General features: G+C 41.3%; 1 protein-coding gene across 3 annotated transcripts; it reads left to right on the top strand.

The window, feature by feature from the left end:
- Window positions 1–7,912: 7,912 nt before the first annotated feature.
- LOC133721460 (uncharacterized) lies at window positions 7,913–10,907 on the top strand. Of its 3 annotated transcripts, none has more exons than XR_009852198.1 (5): window positions 8,216–8,261; window positions 10,047–10,107; window positions 10,253–10,336; window positions 10,416–10,546; window positions 10,634–10,907. XR_009852198.1 is itself a non-coding variant. In XM_062148083.1 (2 exons), exons 1-2 carry the CDS (start codon window positions 7,934–7,936, stop codon window positions 9,258–9,260), a joined length of 681 nt encoding a protein of 226 aa, XP_062004067.1. In that variant the 5' UTR covers window positions 7,913–7,933; the 3' UTR covers window positions 9,261–9,622. The 3 variants fall into 3 exon arrangements, 1 of the variants encoding a protein (XP_062004067.1); XR_009852199.1 differs by having other exon boundaries at window positions 8,241–8,261; window positions 10,047–10,168; XM_062148083.1 differs by lacking the exons at window positions 10,047–10,107; window positions 10,253–10,336; window positions 10,416–10,546; window positions 10,634–10,907 and adding an exon at window positions 8,908–9,622 and having other exon boundaries at window positions 7,913–8,261.
- Window positions 10,908–12,194: the final 1,287 nt, after the last annotated feature.

The raw sequence follows: 12,194 nt of genomic DNA, 5'->3' as shown, positions 1-12,194 counted from the left end.
ATATGTAAATCATATGAAGAACATATACACACACACATATATAGATTTGGACTTAATACTTCGCCCAAATATTAATACAATTTTATCAAATATGTAAATCATATGAAGAACATATATAGATTTGGACTTAATACTTCGCCCAAATATTAATACAATTTATCAAATATGTAAATCATATGAAGAACATATACCTCAAGCATAATTCATTGAATCTGTTAATCTCCAACAACATCAAGTATGAAGCCATGTCAGTAACAAGTTCAGCGGCTACATGCAATTAAATACACAATATGAGGAATTCAATGCAACACCATACCGATATTTCATGCCCCATATTAGAGGAATTTATACTTTGTGCGATATTGCTTATTTTGTCAATAGATGGAGACAAAATAGCTAGCCCATCTTGAATAATCAAATTTAAAATATGACTCTCAAACTATCACTGGGCTTTTCAGGCCGAGAGGGCCTTATTTGGGCTTAAATTGGTTGAGCCGAAATGGGCTTTTCTTCGATAGATCGGGTGGGCTTTCGCGGGTGCCTAGGCACGAGGGTCAAATGATGATACCTAACAACAAGTAAAGCAATCCGGAAGGTCTAGGCCATTTGACGCCCATCTAGTAGCAACATAATGTTGTCGAGGCGACGTCAGTCATCGGACAAGAGCTAAATACATCGCGCCGCTATGAGAGAGAGAGAGTCCTTGGATTTTACTATTGATAAACCCTAACGAGAAAAAGAAACAAAAAAATTTAATAATTTTGTCTTTTATCTCATGCAAAATTTAATATCTCATACAAAATTTAATATTTTAATCTTTTCCTCCATTTTCATTTTATTCAAATCTTGTTCAAGGAAAACCCTAATTTGTGTTTAGCCCAAACTCTAGGTTACTTGACCTAGTGGTAATAGGGTTACATTAGAATGATCTAGATTCCTATTCAATGTAAGATTACTTTCCTTGTATGATTGAGATTGTATGCATTGTAATCCTCTATATAAAGAGGCCCCTATTATCAATGAGAATACACAGCGAATTTCTCTCAAATTCTGATTCCCTAAAACACGTTATCAGCACGAGCTTTAACCACAAACCAAAAACCCAAAAATCTTCTTCATCACCGCAGCTCCTAGCCCACGTTAGCCTCACCTGCGCGCCTGCACCTGCAGCACCTACGCGCCCCTGCGCACATATCCCTGCTGCCCCTGCAGCGCCACTGCACGTCTGCTGCCCCTGCAGCACCAACGCACACCATCCTTCTCCTTTCCTGTGCACGTCTGCCTTCTTTCAAGCCCCGAAACGTCTAGTTCGGAACCTCAAATCAAAATATTTTCTTCATCAAAGTTGTTCATCTCTGTCTCTTCCATCTGACCTCCGAATTTCAGCCTTATCGGAGTTGTTTTGATACCTGTACACCAATCGAAGTGCAAGCTGTTCAGAAGAGAATCTGTTTCGAATTTCCACAAGTAAGTTTTTAAATTAAAGTTCCTGCTTTCCGAATTTTAATTTCTCTTCTTTTTCTCGGGGACTTCCAACCTCCCTTCTTCTACCTCCCTTTCTTCTTCATAGGGGAGACCAATAGCCGAACTGTGGGGGTTCGTGCTCACTCCAAGCCTGGAGCTTGTAGAGTCCTCCAAACTTAGAGTTTGTTGAGAAGAAAAACGATCGACCACTTACGTCATTATTTCGATCTAATCCAATACCTCTTGGAATTGGATTTTCTTGGAAGCGACTACGCTCAGAAATTCTATTGTTTTCGTGGAAGCCTTTTTCGCTCCGAAACTAACCCTAATTTCTTGTTCTCTTTCAGGATGAGTAACCTGAACAAATTGGACTTTGCTCCATTGGGAACAACTGGCTTTGAATATCACAGGTGGGTTCGTGATGTCCGCCAGCATCTCAAGGCCGATGAAATCCTAGATATGATTCTCGAGCCTAGCCAGGACATGCTAACTGTTGAGCAAGCTCAAGCTTTGAAAGCAAATAGAGCAGCCTTAGAGGCAAATAAGGCGAAAGCCATCATCCTAATGACTCGTCATATGGATAATTCGCTCCAGTACGAGTGTGTGAATGAAGAAGACCCCAGAAGGCTGTGGGTCTCACTCGAATAAAGATTTGGCAACGTCCATGACTCCCTGCTTCCTAACCTAGAAGTGAGATGGCATAGCCTCCGCTTCTGTGATTTCAAGTCAGTTCTTGACTACAACTCGGAAACACTTCGCATTAAATCCTTAATGGAATTTTGTGGTAAAGAGATCACAAATGCGATGTTGATTGAGAAGACTCTCTCTTCCTTCCCCGTCTCTGCATTGATGGTTGCTAAGAGCTATTGAATTGATGTTGCAGCAGGACGGATCAAAAGGTTTCATGAGCTCATTGGAGCTATGAAGGTCACTGAAAGGCATGACAACATCCTTGTGAAGAACTATAATTCGAGATCCGTGAAAATAGAGCATATTCCGGAATCCAATTATAGTCGCGCCCTTAAGAAAAGGCGCCAAGAGCGAAACCCTAACCTTAGGGATACTTCTGGACTTTCTGGTCCATATAATCGCTCTACTTGGGAAGGTAATCGCCAAAATAGGCGAACACGGAACCGAAAACGTCAACGTGGAAAGAGAGAGGGAGGCAACGCCTCTGACCATGTTGGTGACGCCACCAACACTAAGAGCCATCTAAATGACACTTTCAAAGCGCCTCAATCAATGGAGTTTGAGCAAAGAGATGTATGTTCTCGATGTGGAGTGTCTGATCATTGGGCACACATTTGTAGAGCTCGTGAAGAAATCGTCACCGCCTACAAAGCATATTGTGAAGCAAGAGAAGCTCACTATGTGGAACAAGAAGATCAAGAAGATGATCTAGAGTGAATGGTTGAAGACTACAAATCTGGCTGGGATCAATAGATCGCCAATTCTGTTTAAGTCTTTATTTTTCCAAGAGATGTAATAGGCAATTGCCATATATTTTTGTAGTAAATGCCAATGGTTTGGTCTTTCTTCAAAGTAGGCTCACCCAAAGTAAGTGTGATGTCTAGGAAGGTTCTGAGATTAGTGGTACTTAAGCGAGCCTTGCTCCACCGACATCTCTCTACTCACCTGGTCACATTTATTTTGGAATTACCGAAAGAAGTTAGACGACTACCATTGTTTTGCATTAGCTAGCATTTGGATTAGATTCTCCTACTGGTTAAGAGACAATGATGTACTCTGTTGGCTTATGAATAAAATTTCGAGTTCTTTTCATATGACTCCATTTTAATTCTGAGCATATTACTTTGTGACTACGATGGCTAGGCCATCAGTATTAATTCAAGGACATGGAATTGCCCAAGTTTCCCTTGCCAAATGACACCTTGATTAATGTCACAGAAACTCTCTACGGTCCTAGGGCAAATCGCACCTATGGATAGCCAACGGATTCCATGCGAAAACGCATGTAGAGAACGGAAATGAGTTCCTTTGCTATTACCCCTAATGATTGCGAACAAAGGCGCATCTTAGAGAAGTTTATGTGTCCCTCTAGTGGACTTTATGTCACTATTCGAGCTATTAAATCCAATAAAGTTATGAGAGAAGATCTCTTAGATTTAGACACATATTGGCTTTGTCACGACAGGATAGGTCATCCTAGTCATGATATGATGATCCGTCTACAACAGACTTCACACGGACATCCACTCTCTCGAGCGAAATGAAGCATGAATCAAAGGTTGATTCCTGGACTAAGTATGACCACCGCTGCTGCCTAGGGCACCCGCCGCCGTCCACCACCAGCCTAGGGCTGGCATAGTCCTTATCCATGGCTCCATGGATAGCGTACATCATGGTGATGACGCCCCAGGTGATGTTGCAATCACCAACTTTGCTTCAAATAGCGTTTCAAACGCTTAGGCCCAACCAAAATCCTCATTGGTTGCTTCTAAAGCCTCTCGCTCGTTTTACAAAGCCCGTTCCTTAGGGAAATTAGGACCGAGACGGTCCTATGCAAAGGATATGACAATACTCATTATGTTCTTACATAGAATCCGTAGGGATTCTGTGGACTGATTCAACCAATTTGCGGACGTTTAAATATCTCATAATGTCGGTTGACATGCAAACACGCTGGTCACGTGTTGTGCCATTGTCCACTTGTAAAGCTGCTTATGCTACACTCCTAGCACATATCATACAACAACGGGCTCACTCCCCGGATCATCCTATTCCGTCAATTGGATTTGACGATGCTAGAAAGTTTACATCGAAGACTTTTGATGGTTATTGCATTGGGACTGATGTTGGACATCATATTCCCATGTACACACCCAAATGGTCTCGCGGAAATGACTACGATGGTAGTCCGAACATTGGTAATGCGCACCATTCTCCTTATATCCGCTTGGGGTGATGCAATATCGCATGCAGCTATGCTAATTCGTCTACGACCCACCGCCACTCAATGTATCTCTGCGTTACAGCTAGTGACTGGGTACAAGTATCGTACTTATGCATCTTTGAGTGTGCCAATTGCGCCGCCACAGCGCTCTATGATGGGTCCTTACAGACGAATGGGCAACTACGTTGGATTTGAGATTCTAACAATCGTCTGCCACTTAATGCCCTTGCTAGGCGATCTCCTTACCGCTAGATTTGCAGATGTCACTTTGATGAGACAGTCTTCCCGTCATTAGGGGGAGATAAGAACACGAATGTTCAGCAGGAACGACAGGAATTGTCGTAGTCTGTCCCCACTATGTCTCATCTCGATCCCATTTAAAGTGATGAGATCACACAAATATGCTGCAAACATGCCTGCAAGGATGGACGTCCCTACGAGAGGACGTAGCGCCACCCTACACAGAGGTAGGACATGGCGCCAATGCCAAAAAGAGTGGCACTTTGGCGTTACAGGCCATGGCCCCAGCTAGGATGCGTGGGAGGCCCGTGAGTTCGAATGATACTTTGGCACATTCCAATCCTTCGATCATCGACACTCAAAATCAGTCTCATGAGAATCTTCCGGGTTATGGTTATCGTTGGGGGACACCTCAACGTCAGAACCTATTCCTGAGAATATAGAGCTCTATGAAAATTACACTAGTGTACATGAGACGTGGGACAGAAACTCCATTATAATTGATGATGTAGTTGAGCATGAGTTTGTTGAGTCCGATGACATCGAACCACACTCCGTTGATGAATGAATGCCGACGTAGAGAAATTTGGCCTAAATGGAAAGATGTGATCCAGGTTAAGTTGGATTCTCTAACGAAGAGGAAGGTTTTTGAGCTAGTGATGTCAACACCTCCTAACATAAAACCTATTGACTAATGGGTCTTCGTTAGAAAGCGTGATGAGAAAATGAGATGACAATCTCGCCTTATGGCGCAAGGCTTCTCATAAAACGCCCTGGAATCGACTACGATGAAACATATTCTCTCGTAATGGAAGTCACTGCACTCCACTACCCTGTCAGTTTGGTAGTTTCCGAATAACTGAACATGCTGCTTACGAATGTGGTCACTACGTATCTCTGTGGGGATCTAGATACTGAATATACATGAAGGTTCATGGTGAACTTCATTTACCCAAAGTCAAGTGGCTCTAGATCACCGAGCGCGTTTACAAAGAGGTTGAAACGCTCACCAAACTGACTACTTGATTGGGAAGGGATATGCCCACGCGTTTCCATAACAAGTTTCAGATTCTATCGCGGTTCATGTTGGACATGATCTTCATTGGAAGCCCTTAAAGAGTTAAGGGAAACCGCTGAACACTTGAAATCCGAGTTTGAGATGAAGGATTTTGGGAGAACACGATATGTCTCGGTTTGGAACTTGAGCATCGTGTTGATAGATGCTTAGGCATTTTGACAAGGTCAAAACTTCAAGCACCCCCATGATCGTTCGTAGTCTTGATCCTGAAAAGGATCCTCTTCGTCCAAAGGATGATGACGAAGATGTGCTAGAGGAAGGAGTGCCTTACTTGAGTACAATAGGCGCATTATTGTACTTATCTCAATGCACAAGACCAGACATCTCATTTGCAGTGGACTTGTCAGCTAGATATAGCTTCGCGCCAACGCGACGCCATTGGATTGGTGTAAAAGATATCTTTCGATACTTGAGATGTACGATTGATATGGGCATGTTTTATCCCTACAGAGAGATGATGGATTCGGACCCATCACACACCAAGAACGCCGCCAACTCTGGCCTGCGTCCACTATCCCCATCCCAAAACAGCATGTGTTTTGGAAGGTTTTGCTGATGTTGGGTATCTCTCTTACCCACACAAAAGTCTTCCCAAATTGGTTATGTGTTCACCATGGGTAAAGACCGTGATATCTTAGAGGTCTATAGAACAGACCCTAGTCGCTATATCTTCGAACAATGCAGAGCTCATTGCTCTTCACAAAGTGATTCGTGAGTGTATATGGATTGGATCCATAGTTACGCATGTTCGAACAATTGTGGTTTGAAGTCTACCACAGATGAGCCTACGAACATTTAGGATAATGCTACTTGTTTTGAACAAATGAAGCAAGGGTACATCAAAAGCGACAACACCAAGCATAATCAGCAACAACAGACTCTCCTCAAAATCATAGTGAACTAGGTTCAATCTGAGGAGAATGTGACAGACTTGCTCTCTAAGTCATTGCCTAAATTCCACTTTCGAGAAACATGTTGGTAGCATCGTTTGCGGAAGTTATCCGAACTCTCATGACCGTAGTCATTAGGGGGAGATGCAGACATCAGGGGGAGATGTCTACATGTATCGTCTCGAAGCGTGAAGGGTGTGTTGTGCTCTTTTTCCCCTTCGACCGAGGTTATTTTTGTCCCACTGGGTTTTTGTTACTCGGCAAGGTTTTTAACGAGGTAACGAGAGAAGCACCGCGTTTGGGCAACACAAGGGGGAGTGTTCAAGGAAAACCCTAATTTGTGTTTGGCCCAAACTCTAGGTTCCTTGACCTAGTGGTAATAGGGTTACATTAGAATGATCTAGATTCCTATTCAATGTAAGATTACTTTCCTTGTATGATTGAGATTGTATGCATTGTAATTCTCTATATAAAGAGGCCCCTATTATCAATGAGAATACACAGCGAATTTCTCTCAAATTCTGATTCCCTAAAACAAATCTAATATTTTAATCTTTTCCTCCATTTTAAGCCAATGGTTCAGCTCGGCATTTTACTTTTGGGCTGTTTTGTTTAAACCCGATATCTCGGCCCAATATGACTATGACCATGTAGCTTCCATATGTAACTCGGCAAAATTCGGATTCAATTTAGTGGTAGAGAAGCCGGATCCCTTGAATAATCAAATTTAAAATATGACTCTCAAACTATCACTGGGCTTTTCAGGCCGAGAGGGCCTTATTTGGGCTTAAATTGGTTGAGCCGAAATGGGCTTTTCTTCGATAGATCGGGTGGGCTTTTGCGGGTGCCTAGGCACGAGGGTCAAATGATGATACCTAACAACAAGTAAAGCAATCCGGAAGGTCTAGGCCATTTGACGCCCATCTAGTAGCAACATAATGTTGTCGAGGCGACGTCAGTCATCGGACAAGAGCTAAATACGTCGCGCCGCTATGAGAGAGAGAGAGAGAGGGAGTCCTTGGATTTTACTATTGATAAACCCCAACGAGAAAAAGAAACAAAAAAATTTAATAATTTTGTCTTTTATCTCATGCAAAATTTAATATCTCATACAAAATTTAATATTTTAATCTTTTCCTCCATTTTCATTTTATTCAAATCTAATATTTTAATCTTTTCCTCCATTTTAAGCCAATGGTTCAGCTCGGCATTTTACTTTTGGGCTGTTTTGTTTAAACCCGATATCTCGGCCCAATGTGACTATGACTATATAGCTTCCATATGTAACTCGGCAAAATTCGGATTCAATTTAGTGGTAGAGTGAGACTGAGAGTTGAGGGGAGGGCGATGACGACGGGCGTGAGTGTGAGGGGTAGGTCGGTTGGCGCGAGCGTGAGGGGTAGGTCGGTTGGCGCGAGCGTGAGGGGTAGGTCGGCCGGCGAGAGCGTGAGGGGTAGGTCGGCCGGCGCGAGCGTGAGGGGTAGGTCTGCGGGCGCGAGCGTGAGGGGTAGATCCGTCGGTGTGAGAGCTCAAAGGGGTAGGTCGGTTGGTGTGAGGGGTCAGAGAGGAAGATCGGTCCGCGTCAGGGCTCGGAGGGCTCAATCGGTGGGCGACGACGATCGTGGCCGTTCACTGGGTCGCGACGGTTCTCAGAGCCGATCCAAATCTCCTGAGGGTAAGGTGCAAGACTTGTTAGACTATTGATCTTCACTCTCCTTTTTTCTTATGCACAGGATTTTTATATAATTTAATTAATTACGTGTATTGTGAGGGCTCATTTTCAATACATTGATGCATCAATACATTAATGTCAATCAACTTCATACAATAGTATATATTAGCTCAATGTAGTCCTCAATCTCAGTTACTACTTTTGATTTATTACGGTAGAATTCAATTTCACTTACCTTACCTTCTGATTATTATGGAGAATTTTCGGTGTATTGTGAGGGCTCATTTTCAATACATTGATGCATCAATACATTAATGTCAATCAACTTCATACAATAGTATATATTAGCTCAATTTAGTCCTCAATCTCAGTTACTACTTTTGATTTATTACGGTAGAATTCAATTTCACTTACCTTACCTTCTGATTATTATGGAGAATTTTCGGTGTATTGTGAGGGCTCATTTTCAATACATTGATGCATCAATACATTAATGTCAATCAACTTCATACAATAGTATATATTAGCTCAATTTAGTCCTCAATCTCAGTTACTACTTTTGATTTATTACGAGAATTCAATTTCACTTACCTTACCTTCTGATTATTATGTAGAATTTGTGGCTGAATCTTTTTTTTTTGTGGATTAGGTTTTTCGGTGCTTGGTGCACCGTGGAGGACTCTGAAGTTAACAAAGTTTGCTGAGGCCATGAGGCATGCCAATGAGAGGAGGAAGATGGTTCAAAAAGAAAGGAAGGAAGGAAAGTATTTTGGGATTGCCATGAAGGATTTTGAACAAACAACGGCTGAGGGGACGGCGATGCCACCACACATGGAGCAGTTCTGGGCTGTTCCTGCTGCAGCTGTGATAGGCTGTGCTGGTGGGCAGGGTAATGATTCTCCAGAGAAGACTGGTGCGCAGGGTAATGATTCTCCAGAGAAGACTGGTTCTGCATCGCCAGATATGTTCAACTTCGACAAAAAACAAGATATTTTCGACTAGTCGAAAACCTTGTTGGTTTGTAATAGAAAGTCTGGCATAAGCTGTCAATACCAGTAGTGGTTATAGAAATGCTTCTAGGAATTTTTCGATTTTATATTCCATATGGTGTAATGCAATTCACAGTATCATTGATGTCTTAATGTTTCTTGATTTTAGATGAATGCAAGCCCTAATCTGGCATGGTTTTGTATGATCGATGTTAGGGGCAGAGTGGGACAAGCACTCTGCTGATTTGATGCGAGTGTGGTTCTGGAGTTTGGTGCTGATTAGTAATTGTTCTGGAAGTAGCTGTGCTGGGTTTTTTTTTTTTTTTTTAATTGTGGAATTTGAGGAGTTAAACAAGTGTAGTGCAATTAGTGAGAGTGAGGATCAATTGATGGTTTACTATTAGAGTAAGATTTGGTTGTTTAATAAAGTTGATATGGCATATTGAAATAATATCAGCTTTTGGAAGATGAACTGAAATTTCACTTTACTAAGGAACAAGCCCCTCATTTTCCATACTTTTTGGTAGTTTGCATTGGAATTTATTTGAGTTTGGCTTTTAGAACAAAGCCCTCTTTCATACCTCCATGCTTCTGTGCGCATGTTAAGCAGTGAATCAAATGCTCAATTAGATTCCTATACTAATCACAATCTTATTACATATCTCTGCGGGTTGTAACGAGTTAAAAGTTGATAACTGTTAACTATTAGTTTTAGTCAGATACATGTTACAAATCCTTGTATGGTTTTCTCTTCTAAACAATTAGTTTATATGCGCTTATAACTGATCTATTGTTCCAGTTACTTGCCCTTTGGTGGAGGACCGCGGAAATGTGTAGGTGACATCTTTGCCACATACGAGGTATGAACTTGTGAGAGGTCAACTTTTGTGATTTATAGGTCAACAACAGATTGACTGAAATGTAGGTGACTATTTACTTATTCACAGCTTCTCCTGTACCCAATGATTGGAGAGTATTTCTAACATCCACTCTGATGATTTACAGTGTGGTAGCACTGCAATGCTTGTTCGAAGATTGAACTTTCAAATGGCACTTTGTGCTCCAGAGATTCTATAGCTTGCTTGAAGGGTAGAAACTTAAATTTTCATGAGATGAACTTTCTAGTAATTATCAAGGTAAAAATTGACGAAAATGGTTCTCCATGCAGGTGAAGATGACTGGGAGAGCAACAATCCGCACCAAGGAAGGTTTGAAAATAATTGTCACAATGAGATGGCTGCATTTGAAGTGGATGCATCTGTTGGTGTTTCAAAGGGGATTCATTAGTTGGTCAGCAAGGTGAAGTCTCTTCTTCTTATTCTGATCAGTCTATTCAAAAGCTACATATATTTCCTACTAGAGAGATAAACTGTTTGATGATGCCAGGTTTGAAGAGGCTATGTCCATTTCATCAAGATGAAAGTGCATAGATTGATTCTCGCCACAAAGAAAGGGGTCGCAAAACTACAAAGAGAATATGTTTGTAACTTCGTATGGTGCAACATCAGACTTTATACATTCTAAGCCAGTATCAAGTCATCAACATAGTTAATTTTCAGAGTTGATAACATTCACTGAAGAATGAGATCATACAATGTGCTTCATGAGCAGAACCTAGCCATGACTGAGCGCAACATACTAGTAGCTCTTATTCTCTCTTGAGTTCTCTTTTTCCTCTAGCTTCCGAGTATTGGCACAAACCAGCAATAAGGTTGGTCACTGAGGCTGAACAGGGAGTCCATCATTTAGTGAAGAAGGTGTGAGCTTTCTCAGCAATATCAACATATTGCTTTATTCCTCCTATTAGAAGAAAAATGGGTCATATATCTTCAAAGCCAATAAACCGTGCTTGTTGCTTTTCTTCTCTTCCTAGTTTGATCCTCATATGCTTGTATCATACATGCAAGATCCGAGTTTCGGATCTTTGTTTCTTTTCTTTTTATATATTTTTTATTATAAGAAAATAGAACCAAATACAAAAGTCTCGACAACAACTCAATTCAACTTGGTCGAAGAGAGTAGCATTGAGGAACAAAAATCTCCGAAAAGACCCAAAGACAGAGTAGCTCTAGAACAATGGCAAGCTTCACCACCAAACTTGGAGCAGCACTTGCAAGACAGCAACTTCTAGGATTCTTTCGAGACACATTCAAGTAAAATTTATGTTCATGGTCACATTTGTTGGATTTGATCTGAATCCTATTCTATTAGAGAGGATATAAATGGTTAGGTAATGTGTATATCACAGGTGGGTTCACACTTCACAGCAAGAAGCAAGAGACGCACTACAACAAGGAGCAAATGAAGCTAGGAAAACTGGTGAACAAGTAATCCTCGAGCCATATAAATATCGATGAGTCTTTTTTGGTTACATTGGGATGGGTCGAAGGCTTGATAATCCTAAGTTCCTAACTCAGTTCCCTATATCAATGCTATATTTGCTTGTATATATATATATATATTTTTTTGGATATAATTTGCTTGTATATAATAAGGGAGTGATGTGAATGAATACAGGTGGCAAATCAGACCAATGATATGGATGCGAAGGTGTCTGCAACAGCACAAGATGTGAGTGAGAAAGCATTGCAGACTCTGCAATGCATGGGGTTCACCTAAGGACACTGCCCAAAAGGCGGTTGACACCGTCATGGGCAAGGCACAAGAATTAAAGGCTTGCAAGAATCAAAGGAGTTCGTCTAAGAAAATGCAGAGCAGATCAAGAAAAGCATGAACACCAAGGGTCCGGTCTATTAACGACCATCACCATCATTTCTCCTCTTGTCCATTGATCAACCCCTGTATATCTATAACTATAATCTATATACATATCCATTGTATTTGTTGGGATATTAAACTATGGTTCCTTTACGAGTATCAGATGTAAAAGGTTAGGAAATAAAGTGTCAATAAATCCTTGCTGTTGTTTACTTTGTAATATTAATCC

Source organism: Rosa rugosa, chromosome 7 (genome assembly GCF_958449725.1).
Source record: "Rosa rugosa chromosome 7, drRosRugo1.1, whole genome shotgun sequence".
Taxonomy (NCBI): Eukaryota; Viridiplantae; Streptophyta; class Magnoliopsida; order Rosales; family Rosaceae; genus Rosa; species Rosa rugosa.
The sequence above is the reverse complement of the archived record's forward strand: the minus strand, read 5'-3'. Positions and strand labels throughout refer to the sequence as shown.